The sequence below is a fragment of the Solea solea genome, chromosome 8 (assembly GCF_958295425.1).
Source record: "Solea solea chromosome 8, fSolSol10.1, whole genome shotgun sequence".
Classification (NCBI taxonomy): Eukaryota; Metazoa; Chordata; class Actinopteri; order Pleuronectiformes; family Soleidae; genus Solea; species Solea solea.
Genome location: NC_081141.1, coordinates 10,677,992 through 10,705,391, shown reverse-complemented (window position 1 = coordinate 10,705,391; position 27,400 = coordinate 10,677,992). Strand labels below are relative to the sequence as shown.

The 27,400-nt window shown below is 40.1% G+C and overlaps 1 protein-coding gene across 1 annotated transcript in view; it reads left to right on the top strand.

The window, feature by feature from the left end:
* tmem8b (transmembrane protein 8B) overlaps positions 1-27,400 on the top strand; it is a 41,526-nt gene that overhangs the window by 6,230 nt on the left and 7,896 nt on the right. Inside the window, exons 4-11 of the mRNA XM_058637326.1 lie at positions 3,262-3,395; positions 3,845-4,113; positions 6,674-7,056; positions 15,755-15,851; positions 16,717-16,840; positions 19,342-19,484; positions 20,669-20,847; positions 22,078-22,224. Coding sequence (XP_058493309.1) covers positions 3,262-3,395; positions 3,845-4,113; positions 6,674-7,056; positions 15,755-15,851; positions 16,717-16,840; positions 19,342-19,484; positions 20,669-20,847; positions 22,078-22,224 — 1,476 coding nt within the window. The remainder of the gene's footprint in view (positions 1-3,261; positions 3,396-3,844; positions 4,114-6,673; positions 7,057-15,754; positions 15,852-16,716; positions 16,841-19,341; positions 19,485-20,668; positions 20,848-22,077; positions 22,225-27,400) is intronic.

The following is a 27,400-nucleotide window of genomic DNA, read 5'->3' as shown; positions in this document are numbered from 1 at the left end:
GTGGAGGTTTCTGAAACATTCACTTGAATGGCCATCAGGGGCAGCTCCAATTCAATTTTCATAAATAATGGTAACTTTTAGAGTTAAACAGATTCTAAAACGGGGTATGCTTTGGGGGTGGCTATGGTGTGATTAACAGCAAATGTCACGCATTGTGACTTTAGGGGCAACAAGCTCTCAGTAAGACCCACCCCTTGCTCCTTCCCCAGCTCCACCCTCCCTTCTCATTCCCATTATGGTCTCTTGTGGTAGTAAAACCCAGCTTCAAACAGTTCACAGACCAGTGGGTGGTAGGTTGCTGTTGTATTACAAATTACTTTTATTACCTTTTTTAATTATTAAAGTATAAATATTTAAATCTGGTGTGGGTGCCAAATGAAAAGTTAAGGGATCACCAAAGCTGTTGCATTATTTGTCTGCAGACAAATAAATGCATGTAGTTGTTGAGACATTTCCCAAAATCACAAATACCAGGTTCAAAGTAAGCCCCAGAAAAAAAAGGCAGCAAATCGTTAGAGTTACTATTCATTCATCTCCTGGTTTCCATTTCTTATTTGATCACTAAGCTTAGGTTTCCTGCAGGTAAACAACAAGTGTGGAGACCAAAAGAGATGGAACATGTTGCCTGAAATGTATTGGCTTTTTTAAATTCTTTTATAGTTAATAGAAATGAACCAAAACAAAATCTGGCTGTATATGTCTGTTTTCATTTCCTGTCAACACAATAACACAACCTCAAAGACACACATCTGATACAGAATCTGCATAAAATGATTGTTGAACTTTGTGTAAAAGAGAATGGAAATACAGAATCTTATTTATGGTTGTGTAATGTAATGTGATTTTAGTGTCATTAACATGTAAAACATTCTCCTCATCGGTACCTAACTCCCCATCATGATTGAAAAAAATCCAATGAAAATGATGTAGGAATTGTTTGAGATTAGTATTCCAGTTTGTGCTGCAGAGCTTGAAAAGGCAGAACGGTGTCTGAGAGTTTTTGTCATCTTATCATGTTCTCCCTTTTGTCTGCATAAACACCTGCTGAATTCCATTTCAGGCAATTTATTTCACAAAGAGGTTTTCTGTTGTGCTTCCATTTCGGAGTTTTTTAATTGGCTGGAATAAGTGCAGCAACAATCACAACTGTCATCAAAAGTTGCATCAGCATGTCATGTACAAACAGATTGGTCTGCTTCATGTGCACTGGGGGAAAAAATACAGCACACAAAAGGCAGAACAATGTGATCAGCTTCAATGAGACACACTGAACACATGAAATATGAAACCTTTTCATTTATTAAGGATTATCATTTTTTTTCTTTTGATGTATCCTGTTCGCAAGGGACAATGCTAGGATGCATCACAGTCGGAACAGGTGAATGAAGCCGCCCCCCCCCCCCAAAAAAAAGAAAAAACGCCTCAAGCAACAAGAAAGCAAATAGCAAGCCACAGTGCCAATTGTTTGTGAGCTGCTGTTTTGAATCTTTGAATTTTACACTTTAAACTATCTACACATAATCTTGGTGTTTGGAAACAAGAAGAGACCATGTTTGGATGTGAGGGTGGAAGAAGAGAAGGGTGGATTTTTGCTGAGAGTGTGAGGACAGCCACACCGTAGCCATGCCTTAAAGCATAATCTATCATCGATACGACTCTAAATGGGACCATAATTCACCAAATTGATATCACGCTGTGTTGAAGAAGACCTACATTTAGTGATTGCAACCATTAACTCCACTGGAAAATGTTTACTGATGTTATAAATCAAGTGATATTATAATTTGCTCGCTGATGTCTGTTAAAGAGAATACAGATTTCAGACAATTGCACATTAGCTTCAAATTCCAGAGTCTATCATTTATGTACAAATTCTGATTTTATTTGTTTTTTTGCTGTTTTCTCATGTACTTTCACTTGCAAAAGTGTAACTAAACCCCTCAACCACTTATTTCAGGGCAAAACCAACATACATGGGTATGTAGTAGTAATATTTGTTGATCCAGGTGTACAAATCTTCCCAGTTTAGTACAGCTTAGTTAAGTAGTCAAATTATACATATTATGTTCTATTGGTACACTCTTTCTTTCATGCCTCCCCTCCTCTCCCTCACTCAGGTCTCAGCCCACTACCTGGCCTTTTTTAAATCCAGGCATTGGGCAGAGTCAGCTGCAGAAGAGGGTGTTTAGTTAAACTGATAAGACAAATAGCAACATAATGTTCCAGGAGATCGGGATGTACCTGGTACCTTGACTTTGCCATTGCACACACACCATACAAGCTTAGTGTAAATGAGGAAATGAGATGATGAGTCATTTAGGATATTGAATATTATCCTCCCGTGACTCGATCTCAGATTAGCAGTTGACAATGGATGGATTAATATTATCCTGTCCATCTACCATGTGTCTACAAATTTGTACAGGATGAACTCATATCTGAGTAACAGTGTTTGTGATAACACGGAGATTAGAATTATTCATCCCAAGACCAAACACACTGTTGTTTATAGTTAATTATTTACAGTTTTACAATCTCATGCCTTCTATCCCTGCAATAAATTCTGCCTTTCTTCCTGTCCTGACTGAAATTGTGGGCTAATATTTGTTAATATTTTTGGCATTAAAAATGGGCTATTTCAAGGCATTGAACACCATCAAAGCTGTCTGTACATAGAGAGTAAAAACATTGGCCTTCACCATCTCATATTGGATGAACCCTAATTAAAACCTGTCTTGCTCGAGAAGACACATGTGCAGGTCCAACCGATGGGTGGTAATAAATCAAAGGGTCACCTCAGCGGCTCCCGGACTAATGACACGCCACAGTAATCGTGGCTGGAGCAGGATGGGTTAGTGATCACTTGACAGAAATGAAGAACCTCATTTGGCATTCACACCTGTCCTTTTGAAGTGGATGGAAAAGGCCTCCAGCCCCTTTCAAAAGACATTTTACAGCAGATCATGTGTAGAGACGATGCACAGTCTGCTGGCTCTAAATCACTGTGCGCCTGGGCTCATCTCACAGAGAACTGCACATCGAGCATTAATGGCTCAGAACAACACGGGTGAAACAATAGCTGTGTGTTGCACTGTGTGGCAGGCGGTGGGAGGACAGAGTGATATTAATCCTGAAGGATGACAGGCTTTATGCACACAGTCCATTAGGAATTTTCAGCCAGTCTGAATGATAACCAGTCTCCTCTTTACTGGGGTTAACCACTATAACACAATCTAATCAACTGCGTTGTTATGTTTGTAGGGTCTGTCGGAGGAATGCCAGTATCTGTTCCAACCTCAGCTCATTGTCCAGAGGCTAATTGGGATTTCAGTGCTTTACCCTGGATACTTCATTGACCAGATGATCCCCATCCATAACAGATCTGCACTTTATAAGTAAGTCTTCCAACAGAGCCTCCAAAAACCAAAGGTCAGGATGGGATGGTGTGAAATCACTTAATCATTCTCAGAGAAATTGTTTCTTCTCTTTTCTTGCTCCTCAGTCCACTTCCTCATCTGCTTCTTACATACATTGTGATTTTCTCCGGGTCCTCTCTATAAGCCTGTCCTGCATTTTCATTTTACAATGGATGCAATTCTGTATGTGTATAGTGTTGACTCGGATTATCTATCTATCTATCTATCTATCTATCTATCTATCTATCTATCTATCTATCTATCTATCTATCTATCTATCTATCTATCTATCTATCTATCCATCTATCTATCTAACCATCCATCCATCCATCCATCCATGTTCTGTACAGCCTACACTACATTGGTATTTTTCTTTCCTGTAACGTGTGTGTGTATGTGTGTGTGTGTGTGTGTGTTCTTGTTGACAGGGTGTTCATCCCCAATTATATATCAAAGGTAAAGGTTCAGCTGGTAAACTGCAGTACCAAGAACAAGAGTAGCGACAGTTGTCCAGTGGTGCTGAAGATAAGAGCGCGGGCACCACCAGTTCATAACTCAAGTGCCCTCGACTGCAGAGAGTGGAACCCTTGTGAATTAGACACAGTCGTTCCTGCCTGGGAGCAGTGGTACTACATCCTGGTGGAGAGATATCTGAGTAATTCTGACGTCTACTTCCGCATCGGGGTGCAGGTCACAGGTGAGTGTGTAAATGTCTTGAGCCATATTTATTTATGAAATCAGATTATGTTGAATGTTACTTGCTGCTGGTTGTATTCCCCCTCCATTCCATTGATTTTCAGTCAAATCCTCACAAGTGTAGATGGAACTACTCTTTTTTTAGAGTTTTTGCTACTGTTTGGATAAATTGTCATAGGATAGTGGAAAAGTTTCCCTGAGATTTACTGTCTGAAGACTGGTAGGCATTCTATGGTGTTGTGCCTGTGAGAGAGGTTCAAAGACCGAATTATTCCAACAGTGTCAGAAATATCTGAGTGACCACCTCATAGTGTGCACTACTACAACAGTATGTCTACTGACTGATCAATGAAAATGCAATATGAAATGATGTATTAACCAGCGTGACGCAGGCAAATACAATGGAGGAAACATATAAATGATAATGTGTGTATGATCCATCATCTCGTATGTGTCATTTCTCTGCATACACCAACACAACAATTGCCAGAGTGCCACTCACCTTCTGCTTTTTTACTACTGGCACTTCCTAATGACATTGCCAACTCGCATCACACAGCTGATGACTTGTGTCTTTGCCGATGATTCAATAGGTGTCAGCGTCATGCAGTCTGCATGCATCATGCTTGATGTCTTAGCCAAGATCCGTGTTTTACAGAGTGATCAAAAAAAAAAGACTGAGACACCAACATCTTAGAGTAAACACTCAAACTACAATTTGTCAAAAATGTCCACGTTATATTAAACACTAAAACAAAGTGTAAGTTAAAACTATAAATATACATATATATATATATATATATATAGTATATACATAAAAGGAGCAAAAAGTCAAGAATGAGAAATAATAATCTGTCAGTGCAGTATTAGTTTGCATGTTTAAATAATATCCTACATAGTGCTACATAATAATATCCTCCTCCATTTAGTAACATTCTTTACACATCACATAAAATCTTTTTGGTGTCTCACAGAGTATTGATAATTACTGTCAAATGTATTATTATGGTTGCTCAGGATTGTCAAATCATTTGCAACATTTCCCTCTGGTGTTTCACTGAGCTTTCATGGGATTGTCTCTTGTCTCCGAAGATTTTGTGAGAATTCAAATCGACTGTTGTGTTGTTCATAATTTTTTCCTTCTTCCTCCCGCGTGCGAAGTGTATTTTAGAGCGTCTTCTTTCAAAATACAAAGGAATGTGGATTTGACTTTGTGCTCTCCATCTTGGAAAGAAGGACTCTGTGTTGCGCGTGCGCTTTATAAGTGTTTCCACTTGTCTTACACATAATATGTGAGGTGGGAATGTGATTTTGCTCAGACACAATCGAGACACCATCAAGAGGCTTATTCAAGAAAAGAGCCAAACAAAGGGGATTCATATGGGAGGTCTGAAAGGCCAGTGTTACTGTGCTTAAGTGCTGTTTTGGGGTTGTGGAGGACTGAGATATTTTTTATGTACACTCCACAGAGATAGCTCACAAATCTATGGGAAGTCCACTCCTGTGTAGTGATCCCCTCCCTCTGTTCAACACTATACGGTGCACTTTGTCACCATGGCAACACAGACACTAATTATTCACACTGTCTCTCCCTCCGCCTGCCAGGCAAATCTTACTTGACCTTTTGTGGATTTAAATTGAAGCAAACCTCAGGTTGAGAGGAAAAGACCATCTGGAACTCTCACCTCCTCACACCTTCTCACTGTTAGTGGCTGTCATTGTTTGGCACGGTGTCTGAAACAATACGCCCTCATTCCAATTCAGTCCAATTTACAGAATGGTAAAACTAGGTTGTTTATACATTTTCTTTTTCATCACAGGTATCTTGCCTTCAATAGATGTTTAGTCACTGAAGAGCATTTATGTGCCATGCTGTGTATCAAATCACAAAGAATCACTTTTTTTTTTGGATATGAAATTGTATAAAAGTAAATTAACACATCCTCTTCACTCCACCCACATATACACAGTACACGTAAACATGTGCCGTATAATTGGGTCTTTACTGATTTTGCAGATTGTGCTCATTACAACCAAAGTTAAATTTGTGTTTCAGTTGCCTGAATGGACATTACAATATTTCAAACCTTTCCAGAGTCAACACAATAAAAAAGCAGACTGAGACACAAAAATCCTACCCTCTTGGGGACTGATGATATTCAATGGTACTTTGCCAGTTGCCATCAAAGACTATTTTGCAGCGAGTTGCTTTGTGTTGAGTGAAAGCATACTGTTTGCAATTACTGTGAATCTTTATCTCATTTAGTCTCATGATACAGCGCCGAACTTAGCTGTTTACTTTATGGAAGCCAGGCGAAGGGGATTATTTCAAACATTTGCAAAAGACTTAGTTGCCTATCGTGCATAATAATACACGTAGAATTGCCTCCTTGTTTGAGATTTGCTGGGCATTGGTTGCTTGATTTATTGATAGGGAGTATTGCACAGTATCTTGCAAGGTGCATTTTGTAAAACTGAAAATCACCCACTAAGTTCAGCTCGTGCACGAATCAGTTTGATTCATTTCCATCTGGAATTGTATTTCCCTCTTTTCTTAACAGATTGCTCGAAGCTCAATTTGTCGAAGGAGCGAGCCCAGCCCAGCTCCTCCATGAACATGCCTCAGTCTTTTGGAACAGCGATGGGTTTCTCGCTGTCTGAGACGCTCTCGATGGCAACTCTGCCCGACCTGTTGCAGAACGCCAGTCACCTGCACACCTCCGAGGACAGCATCATTTACCTCGCCCCCACTGCTGACCCCAACAAGTGCTGGCCCATTCGGCCAACTCTGCGGAACGAGTTGGACACCTTCTCTGTGCACTTCTACGTCTTCTTTGGTCCAAATATATCAATTCCACCGGACAGGGCGGCTGTGTTTGCTATCAACCTGATGCCAGTTTTAGACAGCGGAGGAGTCCTCAACATGGAGCTCAAGCTCAACATGGTGAGTTCTTCAGTTTCTTTATTGTTTGATGTTTGGTCCCATTGAAGAGAATCAGTGGAACATTATTCCTTTGCTTCATGCTTCATCTCTTTTTAAACACAGAACTACTGGTTATGTATGCGTGTTACCCGGCGTTTGCTGCACATCGCGGGGGTTCCGTCGCTCAGCTTCTTAAAATGAAACCTTCCGCTCAACAATCTCACCACTGTCCATCTTAAGCTACTATCTCAGTCTCTCCTATCTGACTGACCGCAGGCGAGTGACTGTTTCGTGCGGATAATTTACAGCTTTCATGTTGGAGGTCAAGCGCACACCAGAAGTCAACAAACTTGTGTTATTTTATCGCGTTAATCTTGGCTGTATTAATCGCAGCGATGAACGCATTAACTTTGACAGCCCTAGTTTTATATGAATAAATGAATATATAAATAAATAATGTTTTTGTCTGTAGTCCAAACAATACTCAATGGCTGGCTAACCTATCTGTCACTTACCAACATGCCCACCTACAAACACCCTGTCTGTGCTCCTGCAGCACATCACTGTAGTTTTCACCCCACGCCATAGAGGCGCTCACCACTGAAGCGCAGACAAAAGCCAAAAAGTTAGTGATACAAACGCAAAAATGGCAGAGAAAGTGTTTCTGGTGCACAACTTTAGCAACAGTGGCAAGAGGGAGGAGACGTGTTGTAGTGCATGCAATTTAAAAAAAAACCTAAAATAGGATGCGCTGAACTATATTTTTAATTATGAGCAAATGACAAACACACAATATGCTAAAGACATGTTTTTAACTATTGCCAAGTTTGTAAATTTAGCTTCAGATTACACACATATATGTATATATATATATATATATATATATATAAAGCTTTGATTAAAATCACATTGTTGAGTTACTATATTCAGTCAAGAAATTTTGAAAATGACAGCTGAAGACATTTGACTCAGTATCGTGCGATAGTATCTACTGCAAAAGATCAGACTATGATCAAGACTAAAAATAAAAGGCAGGTTAGTGAAGTGAGAATCTACATGGTGAATAACTGGGCTCACAGACTGTCTGGCTGAGCTAGCCTGCTAAATATGGATGCTCATATGGTTGCAGGATTTGCCTTGGAAGCGGAAAAAGTTCACAGTGAAACAGACACCAATGTTTGGGCTTGTGACATATGCCTATAATTGGGAGTGAGCAAAAATAAAATACAAAAAAACCCCCACCAAAATACAAAATCAGCCAAGTAGCATTTGATGTGTATTTGTTAAACTGTCCTTTAATAGCATTAGAATGCACCTGCAGCGGCTCGGGATTTCTTCAGGGAGCCAGAAACAGCAGGGCCACAGGCTGGCAGATGGACTGCTAATGGAAACCAAAGCAGCCGGTGTAGAAAGAACTAGAGGATGAAGCCCAAACACCCGAACAGATATCTGTCATTATTCAGCTCAGACGAATGTCCTCCCACCTTCAGGGACCCTGATTGCTATCAGTTTCCTCTCTCTAGATCATCAGTAAAGATACTGTTCAAAGGAACCTTTAGCCTACAGTACCTGAAGCATAGCACAAAGGATGGTGACTGGAGGGGAGGGGTAGCTGTCACCAACAAGGAGGAATACATGATTATCCTTTCCACAATTCCAAAATTCACACAACAGTCTCACCACATGATTTGAACATTGGTTCATCATGTGGTAAGAGTCATTTTTCAAGAACAGTAGTGTGGTACAACTGAATCCCCCAAAACAGCTACTAAAATGACAATTATTTGTAAGATATTGTTTTAAAATGGTCAGTTTACATCTTGTGTAATCGAAAGGTAATCTTATACAGCGCCATTTTGCAAGTCTGGTCGATTTTTCACCTTTTTCTTTACAGAGCTCCCCCTTGTGTCTACTTATCCTCGCTATCGCTCCACCTTCCCTTCCCCTCTTCTTGCCACACAAGCTGTGGAGCCATGTGCAAATAGACAACTGACGTGTTTCCTCTAGCGCGGCTCGACTCGACTCGCCTTGGCTCGGCATGGTTATTTTGCGCTTCCACTAGCGATAGTACCTGGTACTTTTTTGTAGTACCTGCTCTGGTGAGAGTCCAAACGAGCTGAGCTGGCCTCTGATTGGTCAGAGTGCCGTCACAGGGAGAGGCATAAGCAAGACACCCGACACAACAATCAAGCCGAGCAATGCCAAACTGAATCAAATGCGTTAAAAGACTTAACAATCCTAAAAACCTGGGTTCATCTCCAACAATTACCAGGGGAAACCTCAATATTTATCAGAGGAGTGTGGTGTATTTAACGACAGCACTGCTTATAGCTGGCTGGGAGGGACATGTGTGTGTGTGTGTAGTGCCGTAAAGCAATTCATGTTTCTCACCAGACCTGAGACTTCACTAATCTTGCAAGGCTGGTTTTCCGTTAAAAGACGGTAGGGGGAGTGGAGACAGCTCCATCATTTAACCATCACAATGACTACGAAACTACCATCATTAGATCTTGCATAGTTTCGATGTAAGCCCACAGACTCGGCTGCTAGCCACTAAAAAAGATCTAATTCCTCTAAATGCATTTTCTTTTTTACAAAAATAGCCAAAATTGTTTGAATTGAATTCTCTTTTTTTTGTTTTTCAGTAATATTAAATAAGACATGATTAATTGATGAATTCAGAAAATAATGTCAGATCAATGAATGTCTTTACTGTGACCCATCATTTCAGTACGCAAATTTAGTTACTGCCTCCATGCTGAAAGATTTTGTGTTAAACACATTTTTCATCCTCTCTGAACACACAGAGATTAAATTGATAATTGATCTTCTCATCTAACCCCCTGCAAGAAAGCAAACAGCCACATTTCCCAAATATCAGAGGCAAACACAAGTGGTTGACTTTCAGGGAAATGACAATTATTAACGGAGTAATTAATTTGTTGTTTTGTTGACTGATTTTCTTGGTTGTTGTGGTGACATGGTGCAATGTGCTCACCTCACAAAACGATTGTCCTGGATTTAAATGGCAACCATGTCCCCTTTTGCTTCATCATTGAGTCCCATCGAGACTACAACATTGTAGTTACAGTGTAATTACACTTTATCGTGCGTGTCAGCCATACATCTGCCCGGATACACTCCAAGCCTAGTCCGGTCACACACAGGTGTATCTGATCGACTCTGCAGATGTCACAGAGAAATTGTGCCTGAGTGAAAACCAGGTTGCTGTGATTGTTGTATGAGGCACAAGATGTTTTCCTGAGAGAGACTGACATGCTATATTATTCTATAGACAGACTTCGACCCCCTCTGTGATGATCTGTCACTTGCTTGTCACCGGTGCAGAATCCAGTCAGAAGCTACCACTGGGGGACTGTGTCCGATTTGCAAGGCTTATCGAGACATTTGCAGGAGCTGCTTGGTTGACTTTCAGTGAAAGAGTGTGTGAACTGAAGGCATGTGGCTTTTATTTCCACTCATGATGAACTGATCCAGTGGACCATCGCTTTAGATCCATTCTAATTGTCTTTGGGTTGGGCTTCAGTCTGTAAGAAAATCGTTATCATAAATCATTGACATGCTCTTAGTGGATATGCCATTATCAGCTTCAATATGTTACTGAGGTAATACACAGTAATACGCTCTCCTCAGAATTTTATAAAATACTTACTTCTTTGACATGAACTGCCACAGGGTCAGGGTTAGGTTAGGTCAGGCTACATCAAAAGTAAATTAATAAATTGAGACTAATGCAACATAGTAATACATTTAAAAAGGGAATGATCACATATTAGATCTCACATATTTTGTGTGTCTATCCTCGTGAATTTATATATATTCACATTCACAATATGTAAATCATCTTTTTTTGTTATTATTATTATGTAATACTTGTGGAAATATGGGAATATATACAGTATATATAATATATGAATGCATAATTAACTTGTGGCCGAGTTGTTTGTCTGTGGGGAGTATTGCTCACATAAATGTAAATAGAGAACTTTTATTAAATTTGATGCAGACTGAAGGAAAAAATAGATTTGATATGATACAAATGGTGATCTGAGTGCAGATCCTTTCAGACAGCACTGAATTATTGTCTGGTGTACCAGTATGTTACTAAGTGACCGGCCAACCTGCAGGCACGCTGCCTGTGCTCTTACGACTCATAATTGCGGTCATTTCAACAAGTGCTTCACCAATGATGCAGTCACATAAAAATAACACAGAAAAATCCCCAGTTCCACTAAAGATAATGATCCCCTGTGATTCCCTGATTCCTTAATATGTAGCTTGCTATTGCTATTATGTTTTTTTTTTCCAGATTTACAGACCCTAGAACTTATAAAGGAGGTTATTTTTTAAATGCCAGCATCATTCATGCTCTTGCATCAGTGTGGCGTTGTGTCCTGTTTTGAAAACAGTGTAACGCCTGGAAAATTCAGCAAACAGAAGCCCCATTGGAACACAACAGAGATAAACTTGTATCCATCAAATGTTTTTTTTCTTTTTTGTGATTGAAGTTGAAATGTTTGTTTGTAGAAATCCTTTGAATTGATCTTTTCTCAGAAGTTTTTTTTTTTTTCGTAAGTACTTTTCCCTCAGTCACCTTGAGCACATTGTTTGCCATGTAAGTGCACCTGATTTAATTACTCTCCACCACTCACATTCAGCAATACTAACTTACAGCTGCATAATAGATCAGGCATATAAATCACAGTATTAGATGTGATTAATGTCCCAATGTTCACAACAATGTTCCAAAGTGGTTTACAAGTGGTGGCAATAAATAAAAGCCTAGACAAATTAACATAAACATTCCAGGCATTGATTATAAATGGTGCACACACACACACACAAAAAAAATATCGACAAGTAAAAACAACTGATCATCACACTAACAACAATGCCTTGACAACAGAAGGTGTTTGTTTTTTTATAGAAGTGATTGAAAAAACGTGGGTCTACAAGACGGTCTTGAAGCCTGCTATAATGTATGGCTTAGAGACAGGAAGCAGAGCTGGAGGATCCTGAGATTTTCATTGGGAGTGACCAGGATGGACAGGATGAGAGATGAGCATATTCGAGGAACAGCTCAGGTTGAACGGTTTGGAAATAAAGTAAGAGAGACAAGGTAATGATGTTTTGGTCACATGCCGAGGAGGGGGAGTGACTATATTGAAAAAGGATGTTGAAGATGGAGCTGCCTGACAGGAAAAGAAAAAAGAGAAGGCCACAGTGAAGGTCCATGGATGTTGTGATGGAGGACATGAGGACAGTTGGCATTAGGGATGTCCCAATACAACTTTTTCACTTCCGATACGATACCGATATTGCAGGCTTGAGTATTGGCCGATACCGATATCGATCCAATACCAGCACAAATCATACATACTTTAATTACTTATTTTGTACTGTGGAATGTTAGAATAGGCTTGATCAAGTGGTATTACTTAAACAGAGAACAATAGTCAGCAACAGTATGTATGAGAAAAACTGACCCATTTAACCAATGGGTTACATCAATTTTAGCCTTCATCATAAGAATATTGGATATTTTTGCCATGTTAATTTCATACAGTCTATGGTTAATTTCATCAGGAGGAAAGTACCAAGTGCTAATGGGGGTGTTTTCGGAGCACCCATGTTTCACAGGTAACAGCGTGTCTTCAGGACACCCCCCTTGTTTTCACTATTTTGGATTAGCCCAACCCTCACAGGGTGAGTGACTCGTTCTGCAGGTAAACTCGGAGCCCGGCCCCTCAGACATACTTAGCTCCGTGTGTGGAGCGTCAGGACACATTTAAAACACACAAAGCTCTTGGCATGGCTGGTTTTTGGGGTATAATTAACAAACGGAGGGTGTTGAAAGTCGACAGGTGGCGCTGGTTTATGAAATAATAATAATAATTGTTTTAGCAGCTCGCCTCAGGATGAGATAGCGTGGTGCTAACGGCTAGTTTGCGCTCGCTGTGCAGTAGCACTACATGCATCCAACACACAAAGCTTCGTGATCACAACAGGTGCTGCTGGATAGAAGTGCTGGAGCGGAATGGACTCTTGTATCTGAGCACTTATATCGGAGATTTTAGACGCAGTCCGATATAATCCGATACTTTTTTGGCTGATATCGGACCGGGACATCCCCAGTTGGCATACCAGAATAGGACACAAGGGATAGGGCAAGATGGAGGCAGATGGTAACTGCTATGGTAACCCCTATGAGAGAAAGAAGAAGAAGATTTAGGCAAAACGTATTGGATCTGAAAGGCAAATACACGTATATTCAATGGTAAAAACTTGGATTATCCCTATACACACTAAAACACCTATCATAAAACATGAAATATTTCAGTATCAGTAGACAGACTTCCACTACCTTACTGCTTGCATGGCTCTTTGTCTGACCAGCCAGGAATGTTCAACAGTCAGAAGCTGTTTCTCACTCCCTCCGTCTGTACACCTTGGTTGAAAGAGGAGGTCAGGGGCCAGTTTTCATTATAACATTGTAATTTATAGCTTGATCTGTGAGTGTTTCCTGCTTAATCCTTAATTCTTCAATCTCTGGGCAAGAGTTGGGACAACAGGAGGGATGGACAGTCTTAAATAATGCCACTGGGCATTACGGAGTTTTCCTTCCAAGATAGTACTGGACAGATGGTGAATTTAGGAAGCTTGAAAGCTCAGCACCTGGCAACATGTTTGTGAAGCACAAACAACTTTGCCAACTCCCTGCATTTAGTTTTGCACTATGAGCAACAGAAATTGTATATATGCAAGAAATAATTGCCTTAAGTTGTCCAAACCAGTTATGTGTCTCTTTGGACACTAACACAATGCATGTGCTGAACCTCATTATGGAAATTTTGTCAAAGCTGGAGCGAGAGAGGCACAGTGGTGTAATGGTTTGTGCTGTTGTCTGACACCAAGAACGTTCTGTCTCATACTCCAGTGTCCTCCCACTGTCCAAAGACTTACTGCATAATTGGAGACTCCAAATAGCTCATAGGTGTAAATGTAAGCAGGAACGGTTTAGTTTATATTGCCCTTTTCACACAAACACAACACAACAACTACTCCAACAAATATATAGGAATTTACTGTATAAAAATGCTGCACTGTTTTTTTTTGGCTGTGATCGGCAGTGATGTATTCGTGACACTTGAGTAAATGCACTCATTTCTTCACTTGTGTCTTCAACATGGATATATCTACATTCTGAGGTTTCACCTCTTCTTAGTGTTATCAAGCACATATCCAATGATCCAATCACATGTGGACAGCGCTAACTAGGGCTGTTCATACAGTACCTGACATTAAAATATCTCCTGGATTCGTCTCTTGTGATCACTTATGATGAGAAAGAGAGAGATGAGAGAAGGAGAGATGAGAGGAGTGCTCAGCGAGCCAAAGCTCTGGAATCCATTGGAAGGTCAGAACAATATGACAACACATAGTACAGCAACAATAACATTTACACAAAAAATACACAATAGTACACAACAATTGAACTACACCATGGATGTTTGCTTATCAAAAAATAAAATCAGCTTTTATTTGTCGGCTGAGCAGCTTTTCGCAGACCTTTAAAGTTGTTGTTTTTTAAAGTGCTAAGAGCAGCACCTCTTCACGTTGTCAGGCAGAGAAAAAAATCATAAAAGGCTGACTATCACTATGTAGTGTGACAAAATACAAAAAACAGAAAAAGAAATAATATGATGATCAGTGTTATTCTTGTTTTTTTTATAAAGCGCTTTGAGTTGCCCCTGTGTATGAAATGTACTACACGAATAAAGCTGCCTTGCCTAATATCATGGCAGTGACTGCTTATAAATATGAGTCGATGAGTGGAAAAATAATGAAATAATGCATCTTCAAACCACCTCTGCATGTGCTTTCTGTGACAGTGTTCACACTTATCTGTGCATGCTTGGTTCACTCAGGACCGCTGTTAACACCAGGTCTAAACAGGGTCTTTATTCTATTGTTGCCATTTTAGTAGGTTACATTTGTAAAGTTGAACATACTTCCTGGAGTGAATACAGAGTAAGACAAAGTCTGACCAGAGTGTCCTTCACCAATCACCACTAGGGTAGGCTTCAGCCACCAGTGCACCTAGCTAATGGATGAAATGAAAATGCTGCAGTTTTTAGATTTTCTCACTTAGTCGAGGTTTTACACTTTGGATGCTCTGCTTCACTCACTTCCCTTAACCAAAGAAAGATATACTGGGAATAAATTGGGAGAAATGTTCAAACTTGAAAAGTCAAATTTAACTGGACACAGCAATACATACTGGATGAACATGTTTAATATTTATTGCTGCTGTTTATGCTCCTGTTGCTCCTTTACCAACACCAAATTGGACTGTATTGGCCTCTGTTCACCTTTCTGCAGTAACAACTAAAAGCACATATAGTTTCCAACCCTTAAGTACTTCTCTCCTGGATTTTATTTTTTTAATGTATGAGCGTGTTAATGTATAATTGATGCTCTGAGGAGATAAACTGCCAACATCTTCAGTTAGGTGCCTCAGGCAGACAGAGGGAGAGCGCTTCCACTTGATTTGTTAGCTTTAAAGTTTACTGTCTCACAGCTGAGGGGAAATAAGACCTGAGTGGTGTTGGCTCACAAGCATGATGGCAGCAGATGGTTGATAGTAGCATTAATGAATGAATGAATGAATCATGTTGCTTGTCCTTCCTCCATGCAGTCTGTGCTGAAAGGAGCTAATGTCACGGTGTTTGGCTGCCTGAACCACGGGATGCCTCTGTTCTTACGGGACAACTCATCCCTGAAATGTGAATCAGGTACGTCACAATTAACTGAAGCTGAAGCTTTCAGAACTACACTGGAATCTGAACATTTGCCTGAAATTGTACACTATGGGCGTTCTCACATATTGTACAGGGGCTGTACAATATGTGAGAACCCAAACCCCTGCTCCAGAACTTTTTTTTCTTTTTAGAACTTCTGCCAACTCTCTCATTAAATTTGTGGATTATATCCAAGTGAATCCATGTGAGAGCACAGCAGGAAAAGCTTCAGATAATTCACAGAGGGCGAGTGTCCTGCCTCCTGCTGCTCAAACCACTGGCCACTTTCCGCTTGCATGTTCCCGACAATCTCTGTCTTTTGCGAACCCATCTGACCCAGACTATCTCCCTTTCCAGATATTTTCCAGTTATTTTCTGAGGTTCATATCTGAATCCGGTCTTAAAAGGTAGACTCATGTATTGGATTCCCCTAATTAATAAAGCACTCAATGTTCCACAAGTTTAGACACAATTAAATGTTATCTTTAAACTTCAACCTTCATTCCTCATTTCAGTCACCTGGACTGGTGCTAATTTCTTTCAATTCGTCGACATCGATCCACTCCCCAAACCTAATTTGTCATTTACACAAGTCTGACATTTAAATTGCTTTCACTAACTGAGCTCCAGTGCAATCTATAAGTCCCTTCAGCGGGTCCAGTTCATTGACACGCTATCCACACTAATGCAGACATTCAGCAGAAACATTTTTGTTTTGATTGCAAATGGGATTTTGAGTCAAGGCAGCTCAGTGTTTCAAACTTTGACCATTTTTACAAATGTTTTAAAAGCCATATTTCAAAGAAGTGCACATTTCAATTCTAGTTTTATACTGATTTGTTGTTTTCTTCTCTTGCAGAGTCGGTCGCTGGGTTTTTCCTTTCTGTGAACGCTTCTGCTAACATCACCAAACTGAGGATTCCCTATCCACAGACAGGCACTTGGTACCTCAGTCTGCGCTCCCTGTGTGCCACTGAACATGGGTACGTCAGGCTTGATTGTTAATTATACATGTTTACACTGGACAATTTCACTCAGCTACGTTTATTCTTTAAAAGAAGCTGCTTCCTAAAAGTGTGATTTTGCCTAAATTTCTTATTACGCTTTAGAAAATGATGTAACATTATTATCAAACATATTCTGGGGTATACACCAACATCCTCAGCAGCTGAGTAACTTGGCACATTTTGTCAATATAAGCAAAAAAAGGGATGAAAAGTGTTGCCATTCTATAGAGAGTGAATGTGACCCTGGCCACATGGAGACAAACAACCATTCCCTCTCACAGTCAATTTTGCCTTATCCCCAAAGCTGCATTTTTTTGGATGGGAGGAAACAGGAAAATCCGGAGAAAACCCTCGCAAACATGGGGAAAACATGCAAACTGCCTCTTTCCGACTGGGCCGCGAACCCAGGCAAGAGTGCTAACCACTGCACCAACCGTGTGGCCCTGAACTATCTACAGCAGTGTAACTAATTGTGGACGCTCTATAACCAAAAATGTCGGCAAAACGTAATTTACATCCCAAGAAATTAGAAATAAATTCACTGAAGCCAGTTGAATGGCTGTTGCTCGTAAATCTATGGCAGTCTCATTATCAGATCTTTGGCTTGGTCCCAGTCCCCCACAGCAGCCTGCTCACAGAGACAACATTTGCTGTCGATTACAGCAACGCAATTGCAAAGTAGGACATTCAATATTTCTTTATTTGCCAAATTTAATAATTCAATTCTTTAATGAAGACAACATCCTCACCATTTAGCACAGCCTCCCTCATGCAGTCACATCCTTACCCATCTGTCAACCAGCAAATTAATACTGGATTAGCTTTGTTAAACTGTGCGTCTGGTGCACAACTGGCATATGACATAGAAGGGGTTTAGATATGAAAAGTTTATAGGCTAATTTAACAACAAATACATTTGCATATAAGAAAAAAAATCTTATATTTTCTGAAATGAGAGGCAGGCTTGTCATTTGAAAACAGGAATTTGTGTAGCAGCTTGATTTAATTCATTAACGTTTAACGCATAAATATGACCTCTAATACAGATTCTGAGGTCAAAGAGCAAAATGCTTCTTTCTCGTCTTTTTGTTCATTATCTTCTTCATCATGCTCACTATTCAAACTATTCAAAAAACTATTTTATTGCGGAAAAGCAGAGGCTTTGTCTATCTTTCATACAATGCACTGACAAAACATTTTAGCAAAGGCAGCTGCTCTATTTTATTCGACAGACACTGGTCTTTTAGTAGAAAACCTATACACTGCGCTGTCATATGCAGTTTAATCCACATATGAAGGCAGAAAGTGCACATTCATTCTCCGAGGGTTGAGTAAAATCAGTGTAATAAAGAGAAAGTGGGGTAAATGCTTCCATTAACTTGTCCAACACAGTGTTTTTCATGAGTCCCTGTAAGTAGTAGCTATTCAGCAGATGGAGCTGTTTTCCGAACCCTTAATGGCATAAAAATGTGAACAGAATGAAATTAAGCAGATTTCCCATCACTTGGGAGTTCCAATTGAATTTGAATAACACATATTAACAGATGGTGTGGGACACAGGCCCATCCTCACATGAGAGCATTGCTGAGGTATGAGAATTGGAAACATTAATAGAGTTATATGCCCTGTATTTTATCTCCCTTTATATAAACACACGCCAATGTCAGGAATTGGCAGAGGAAAAAGAGAAGGTAAATGACAGGTGCTCTTTAAGGTAACACTTAAGTTGAGCAGCTGTATCAATAAAAAACAACAACAATGGCTTCCAGGGAAAACGGGGGAGAAAAACACATTTGTTGCCTCCTGGAATTTCATTCTCTGTGACTGACTGTAGAACTCAGTGGGAAGAAATCTACAGTTTGAACACTAATAAGTGAAATGTTGTTCTCCTTTCAACTGTCTGTAATGTGTAGCATTGGGACCAAGTGCTGCAGTCTAATAGCCATGAGTCTGCATAAATAAACAATAATTATTCAAGGATTGATTGGATTACAAATTTGTTTTCGTATAGCATGCACACATATATATATATATATATATATATATATATATATACATATATATATATATAAATATATATATATAGCAAAAATAATACAGTAGCATATCAGGCATGAATTTGGCTGACTAGCGAAATGTACACATTAAAAGAACCTTATAAACTTGTTTTTTTTAATGTTATATAATGATCTGCAGCTATGTTCCTAAGCAACGATGGTAGCTGGGGATGTGATTCAGAAGTCCTCCATAGACCAGAGGGTCTCATCCTGGTTCAGCTCTGGCTCAGTGTATGAGGGAAAAGTTAATCATAGCATCGTGGGACGATGGAACCATCAAAGTCAATGTTAATCATTATCTGTTTTCGCTTAGACTGACATTATCTCAGTTTTGTTTGTATGGATAAAAGAAGTTGTCAAATTTGTGGGTGAAATGTTGTGTTCCGTTGTGTTCATCAAACATCCTGTGACCTTTTTCAGGTTTGAGCCATGCACCAACGTCACAGCCGAGGTGTATATGCGCGCATATCTGACTCCATGTATCAACGACTGTGGGACATATGGACAATGCAAGCTTCTGCGCACCAACAACTACCTTTATGCTGCATGCGAATGCAAAGCAGGTAGAAATTTACTCAAAAAATCTACTGCAAACTATTTTGTTGCATTTTCCAGCCTCTGCTTAATTTGTTGATTGGATTTTCTTGCATATAATGGTGGTTGCCTCTTTGTGTTTTGATCCAGTTTTTTAATTTCAAAGTGTATTCACATTCCTTAAGCCTCACAACAAAACAAAGCTATTTGTTTGATTTCAATGGATAAATATTTTTTCATTAATACTCTGCATAAATATGCAGCATCTTAAATTATTAATCAGTAATTGATAAATATTAAAAGGCGTGACCATGAATTAATAACTGGAAGTGATTTGCAGCAGTCAAAAGCCTCTTTTGCACACAAGATAAAAGGTTTTGTGAGGAAATTGTGTCATCACTGCTCCAAAGAATTAAGTTGAATTTGTCGGAGATTATATCGGGCAGAGGGACAAGGAACGTGGACAGAGCACGGCGGGGAGGCACAGGTCATTTGGCAGACGCAGACTCACAGGACAGCTGTTAAATTGTAGATGCCACTGTCTAATGAATCACACAGCAGCCTGGTAATAATCATCTAATATAAGACAATAACGCACTCTCTTAATTACGAACAGCTTTTTAATAAAAGATAAGCTTATGGAACTAAACAAAGCACGTCCTCTGAGGCTCATTGAAATCCTGCCTTTGATCTTCTTTATCAGCGCTGATTTTCTGCAGCTAAATCCATTGTCATACATCATATATGTGACTGCTTGTGCCCGGCAGCGCATTTGCATTCAGCATTCAGCACACCCTCGGTCCGTCTCACACAGCGCAGAGTGAATACCACGAATATTTAATCTGCGTCATGTTATCCAGTCCACTGCTTGATGAGGATCCAGTTCGAGTGGCAAAGCATTGGAGGGCACGAGATAAACAACTTTTCACAGAGAAATGCACCAAAGGGGCTGAAGAAACTTTTGACTTGTTGAGATAAAACTTTTTTTCATTTCAAAGGATTCTGTAAATTCTGTGAAACAAACCACTTGATTTCTGTTGATCTTAGGAAGGCTTTTCTGAAGTTTATAAAGTTTATATAGAGCTTAAGAAAGCTGTATTTTCCCCCCTCAGACTGTGAAGCATGCAAACACAAAAGCTTTCTACTGTGTTATATCTGTACTCTGTTAGATCAACATGCTGACACTTTGTGTGTGTGTGTGTGTGTGTATAAGGCTGGGATGGCTGGGGCTGCACAGACAACTCAGAGGCATACTCCTACAGTTTCCAGCTGCTCTCCACCCTGCTGCTGTGCCTCAGTAACCTGATGTTCGTCCCTCCTGTGGCCATCGCCATCCGAAGCCACTACCTGCTGGAAGCTTCAGTCTACATCTTCACCATGTTCTTCTCCACTGTGAGTGCCACAGTTTGCAAAACACTAGAGTTGACCTCTAAAATATTTTTGGCTGTATTACTGCTCTGTTTTTTTTTTTTTTCATTTATTGTGAGAGAAAGAAATACACCAACCGTTTTGCAATGATAATGACTTTGTTCATGTATCACCTTTAAAAAAAAGGTTTTCTTTTTGCTTTTTTTTTTATGTGTTGACAACAAAGCCAAGACAATAAAACAAAGCAAAAGCAGAAGGCTCATGTAGTAAAATGAAGCAGACATCAGAGCCAAACAAAAGGCATGCAGGAAAGATCAAGAAGACGGAAGACAGGGTATATGCATTATTAAAAAGTAAGTGGGAGTAAATGAAGAAATAAAAATCAATAAAAATAGAAATAGAGATGGAAAGTTAACAGAATTGAGTTTGACAGCATCACATCAAAGTCTATAAAAATGGGTTTTAAGAACTGATTTAAAAAGTTACCAATTCTGAGTATCTGAGTATTCTGAGGATCTGAGTCTGTGAGCAGCTCAACAATTCTTTGATGCAGCTTGGAGCCTGGCCCTGCTGTGTGTGGGATGAGACATAGATGATGGATGTGCAATTTTACTAACAACACCCATGCATATATTACAAGAAAACACGCTCTGAAAAGCAATTTTACCGACCAGTGTGTGTGAAAGGCTTAAATGCATTAGATTGTTTCTCCTACTGGGATTTGAGTCTTTCCTTTACTTTAAATAACACACCTGCAAAGTTTTAGTTGGAAGAGGATATGAAGGACATTTCATATCCAAAAATGCTTTGATCACGCATGCAACAGACCAATATTTAGTGAAGGTTAGTTCTAAAAGCAGTTCTTTTGGTTGGATGTAATTACTTAATTTGAGTAAATTGAGGAATTTTTTTCATGAATAAAAACACAAGGTTAGATGTTTTGGTCTGAATTAGTGCAACATTTTTGTTGTATGAAATGTTGAAAACGGCAGAAAAATAGAAGCAGACCAAACATGTGGTGTGTAATGATAATAATGAATAGGAAAACCAGAACACTATAGTTGGAAATCAAATTACTCACCATTCACAACCAACTTTAACTAGGCTAACAGGACATGGAATACAACACAATAATGTAGTGATGTAACTAGAAAGCCATGTCAGCATGGTATTTATTTAAGATCATATTGTATTGACTTTGAAATGACATCTGCTGTTTGTGTGTCCAACTATTATTTTCCTTTCTCCTGACAGTTCTACCATGCATGCGACCAGCCGGGTATTGTGGTGTTTTGCATCATGGAGTATGATGTCCTGCAGTTCTGTGACTTCCTCGGCTCGCTGATGTCAGTGTGGGTCACTGTCATTGCTATGGCAAGGCTTAAGTCCATCATAAAGCAGGTACATTCCTACTGCGACGCTGTCTTTACACAGGATCAAACAACCACAGATTGTAAAGGGATGCAGAGCTGTGTGTGTAGACAGACTTTGAGTAAATGTTTCTTAAATTAAACATAATTTTGCATGTTTCAAAGTGTACATGTTTTAGCCTATTAGATTCAGATTCAGAGACGGACGTACCTTCAGCAGGTTTTAATGCACAACAGGATAACAGTAAATTGATCTATTTGCTAATTAAGAAGTCCTTGGCTCTAAATAATTACAGAATTCTGGCTTGGATTGTTTGAGGGTCCAGGTGCATTAGTAGACAGATATTCACAAAGCTGCATGCAGTGAGAGAAGCTGGCTGAGTGTGGCTAGATATTGTTAGATAAGTGATCCTGGCACTCGGTAAAGACAAATTAGGTTCAGGCAGAGAAGCAAAGTAGTAGAAAAGTGCATCTAAACTGTCTTAAGAGTCTGGCAGAATTCAGCTTGTTTGCTGGTCCTTAAATAGTACTGCGGCTCATGCTCTTGACTGAATGACAAAACTCAGGTGTATCGGAGTGTCGGTGGAAGCTACATCACAACCAGGTATACACAAGCTTTGTCCCCGTTTAGGGGCTGTATCCTTGTGTCACAGCTGCACAACTAGGCTGTGCCATTTCAAATACTCCTTCAAACATGGCCGACAAATGTCCCCCAACTCCCAAGTGACGAGTGGCCTGTACATACTCCGCAAGAATAGAGAAATGTGTTCTCTCTCCCAGGGCTGGGAGCAGAGAATGATGTCATTATTTCCTTGCAGCCCTTGTTTGGGAGTTCTTGCAGCTTGTTCTTGACACATCATCTGGGCACAACTTTTTTCTTGTGTGTTGTCCGACAACTATTGTGTGATTGGCTAGAAATTTGAAGTGGGTGTAGTTAATGCTGTCATCCCTATGAGGAGTTCTGCACTTGAGTTTCTTGTGAAGTATGAAATGCCAAATAACTTTGTTGTTGTTCTTGCCACCTCGGGAAAAATAACTAATTTCTCTGTTCTTGTGGAGCATGTACAGGCCTTAAAGGCGACATAGACCCGAAGCTCCAATTAACGCTGCTTTTGTGTGTGTATCTGTGTCATTACCTCGTTTATGAAACCCTAAAGTTTCAGAACAAACAGTTCAGCCACTGCTGAGAAAATAGGGTTTTATGTTTTCCTGGGCTCTGCGAAGCGGAAAGGCACTTCTGTTTGCTGATGATGTCATCAGGAAACCTCACCACTCCGCTCACCACCGTAGCTCCTCTAGTTGCGTACAAACAGCCGCAGAAGAAGAAGAACTACTCTCGCTGTAGCTGCTGAGATGCAGAGCATCCATCGTGCCGAGGGGGAGCTGCGTATCTGAGAGCTGACGTGCTAATTACGTCACTTCCAGGTACCTGGCCAAGTGGGAAAGCTCTCGTTGGCTGGCCAATCACAACACAGTCCATGTTCTGGGGGTGTGATTTTGGTCTGAAACAGCGCGGCTGACGAGAGCGTCAGTGAGGAGATATTTCGATCGGCTCGTTTGCAGCGACGAGGAGGTTTTTAACCATGAAAACAAGTTAATATATGTAAGAAGACCTCCATAACTAACATATGTGCGATACAAGCAATCGATGTCACCTTTAAGCATCCTATGGTGGATTGTTCTCGGGCCAACCCATTCCAGGATTCCCTGGTGCACTGGTGACAATGCTAATGATTTACTTATGCAGGTGGCTGAGCCACAGAAAGTGCTGGAATGCAAATTAGCGGTGAGGGCGGGGCAAGCCGGTGATACCAACAAGAAATCATCTATCGACCCGAACGTCTCATTTTGCTGGGAGATCAAGTCCTGAACTCCAGATTTAGTCCTGAGTGGAGACACGGCCACAAATGTTGAGAGCATGACCTGGATGATAACAAGCAGACACGGTTTACAGATGGAACCAGAACTTTCCAACGGATATGGCTAAATAATTCAAATAATTAATACTCAAAATCCGACTGCCACTGGGGTGGTTTGTGCTCCCCATTGATTCTCTATACAGAACAGTCACACACCACTAAGCAGAATCAATAGTACTGTGAAAACAAAACACATAGTACCAACAGTCTCATAACACTGCAGACTAATTTTTCCTGCTAACACTCAATAACTGCGAAAAGGCTCAAATTAACTAAAGTAACTGAACTGCCTTCGGATATTCCGATGATTCAACCTCAACCCTGCCTCCTCATACTGCCCTGCTTTCTTTTAAGGGGTTTTAACTTGAACTCAATCATACACAACAAGCCATTTCCACCACCTTTTGCCTCACAAACAAGGCTGTGTCTAATCAAGGTGGAGCAGCCATTCACAAACAACCATTTCACCATTTTTTTCTTCACAAAAACGCCACATGTTAATGAAAGCGGTCATTCTCTGACCATAACACATGTCTGCTGCTACATGATTCAGTCTGGCAACACTTAAGCTGAGAGCTCCTTGTCAGTAGAGCAACAACTTGACACAAGCCCTGAGTCAAAGAGGGATTAGAGGAGCGAGAGTGAGAGCTGTGTAATGGGACATTCATATGCAGAGTCTAAAAAAAACCGGGTGAAAATGCAAAGAAGAAACAAGCTTCTCTCGAGCTGAAACAATTACTCGATTATTAATCGTCAACTATGTTGATAATAGATTTATTGGTTTGAAGCTTTTTTTTACCATTAAAACAAGATTTCAGATTTTTAAATGTGAATATTTTATGGTTTCTTTGCTCCACATAACAGAGAAATCATTGAAACTGAATCATTTTGGTTTGTGGACAAAAACGATTCATTTCCAGGTTTGACAAACACTGATCAACATTTTATGCACCAAACGATTACTCGATCAATCAAGGAAATAATCAACGGATTAATCGATGATGAAAATAATCGTTAGTTGCAGCTCTACACGTTTTTTTTGTTTGTTTTTTTTGTCGCAAGGCAATCTTTACTCGGCGACCACAACCTGAGAGCTGCTGAGAGAATTGAAGTTGTCTCTTATTGAAATTATTGAATGCATTAAACCAGTGGTTCCCAACCTTTTTTCCCTGAAGCCCAAACTTGCTTGTGTCCAGGACAAACCAGCCCCCCAAATACAAAAAAAGAATGAAGTAGAAAGTTTATGTGTAAAAATAAACATCACTTGTAGGTTTTTGTTCCTATTCTCACAGTGTGTATAGATAAAAACTGTCTCGTGCTTCCATTACATTTTTTTGATCCTGCTGAGTCTTTGCTACCGTGATCAGCTGTTGGTGATAAATAGCTTAATAAATTGAAAGGTGGACCAAAGAAAATATAGTTTTTCTTTGGGTGATACTGACTTCTAATTATCCAGTAGAGTGTCTGATTGAAATGCACAAATATAATTATATTGACCTCACAAACTCAGAGCAGTCAACGCTCTGCGCCCCCCATGTGATCTCTGGCGCCCTCCTACGAGGGGCTTGGACCCCAGGTTGGGAACCATGGTATTAAACTAAGAAAAAAATCAAAACAAAGACCAGAACTGCTTTTCCCTCACAGCAGCTTTGCAGGATGTGTAAAAAAATGTGTCTGCTTCCGTCCTCTCCTTCATCATCTGATTTGGGACCTTAGTCAGAATGATGGACGTAGAAATCTTATTTTAGAGTGGACAAAGACCAGTGTGACCTACTTCTTTGGATTGAGTATCAAAAAGATTAACTTGCAGCACTCGTTGGATTCCAACAACTTTTTCATCTTGGCATGTCACGATGGATATGCTCAGCGATAGTGCTGCATCACAATGGATGCACGTTGCAGTGACGTTATTCTAATTAGTGAGTGATACTCTCTGGTGGAAATAATGACATTTCAGCTGAGGTTTGCCTGTGTCTCGTTTTTTTTTGTAAGCCATAGCAATATCAAACGTGTTAGATTCATTGATGTGCGGTCATAAATTATCTCGTGGTTGACATATTGAGAACAGGTGCGCCTTCTCCATGGGTCACTCCCTGGCTGCACACCAACATGAAGCAGTCTCAGGGATGTGTGTGTGTGTGTGTGTGTGTGTCCATAAGGATGGGGGAGGGTAAATATATGAACATCTGCTGTCCTCAAGAGTTTTAGTTTTTGCTGAGCTCTGCAGTACACAGTCACCAATCAAATCGAACATGTTAGGACTGGCCAGCGGAACAAATGTGTGTGTGTGTGTGTGTGTGTGTGTGCATGTCTCTTTGTGTATGTATTATTTTTTTCATTTATGCTCATGCATACTGCTGTGTGTTTATGTATGTGACTTTTACCCTTCAAAGGTCTAAACTTGTACCAAGTGCAAAGACACAACATCCCGTATCTCAAGGCACATGCTCCCCCCTCCCCCCTCCCCCCAATAATTGCAATATCTAGACTGTGTTTGCTCTTTATCTTCTTATGACCACATAAGTGATGTTGGTAACAATTTTGTAATGAGATAATGCTAATTCCATATGATGCAATTTTCACATTGGTGGTAACATGGGAAATGGCCTGTATTTATATAACACTTTTCTCGTCTTGATGACCAGTCAAAGCTGCTTTACACTACAGTTTTGCCATTCACCCTTTCACACCCATTCACTCACACTTTCAGCACATCTATGTGCAGCGCATTTTCTTTCACTCATCTCTCATAGCCATTGACACGCTGCCGGCACAGCCCTCAGGAGCAGCGTGGGGTTTGGTGTCTTGCACAAGGACACATCGACATGTAGACTAGCAGAGTCGGGAAACGAACCCACAACCTTCAGGGTTGAAAGACAATTCAACTTCCAATACCACCCAGTTATTTCCAAAGTTATTAATAACCATGTTATAAAGTTAAAAATCCATCCACTCTTCTGTCCCAAACACAATTTCCATTGTTACCACCATGCTACTATGTGGTGACTACTATAGAAATATAAATGTATTCTCATAATACAACTACTGTAAATGTAAAGTGTTACTGCTGCATTGCAGAATGACTTGAGGTGCTAATTGCCCTTTGTTGGGATCATCTTTCAAGTTTTTGCTGTCCACACAGACAGCCAGAGCTTATCCTTCAAGCTCCAGCTGTGCACATATGAGTGGCATTCAATGTATTTTTCTCTTTCAAGCTAAAACTTCTTCACTGCGTACTTGTCACTCAAGTTCCCTATTCTTTTCTTTTTTCTCTTTTTCTTTTCCAAC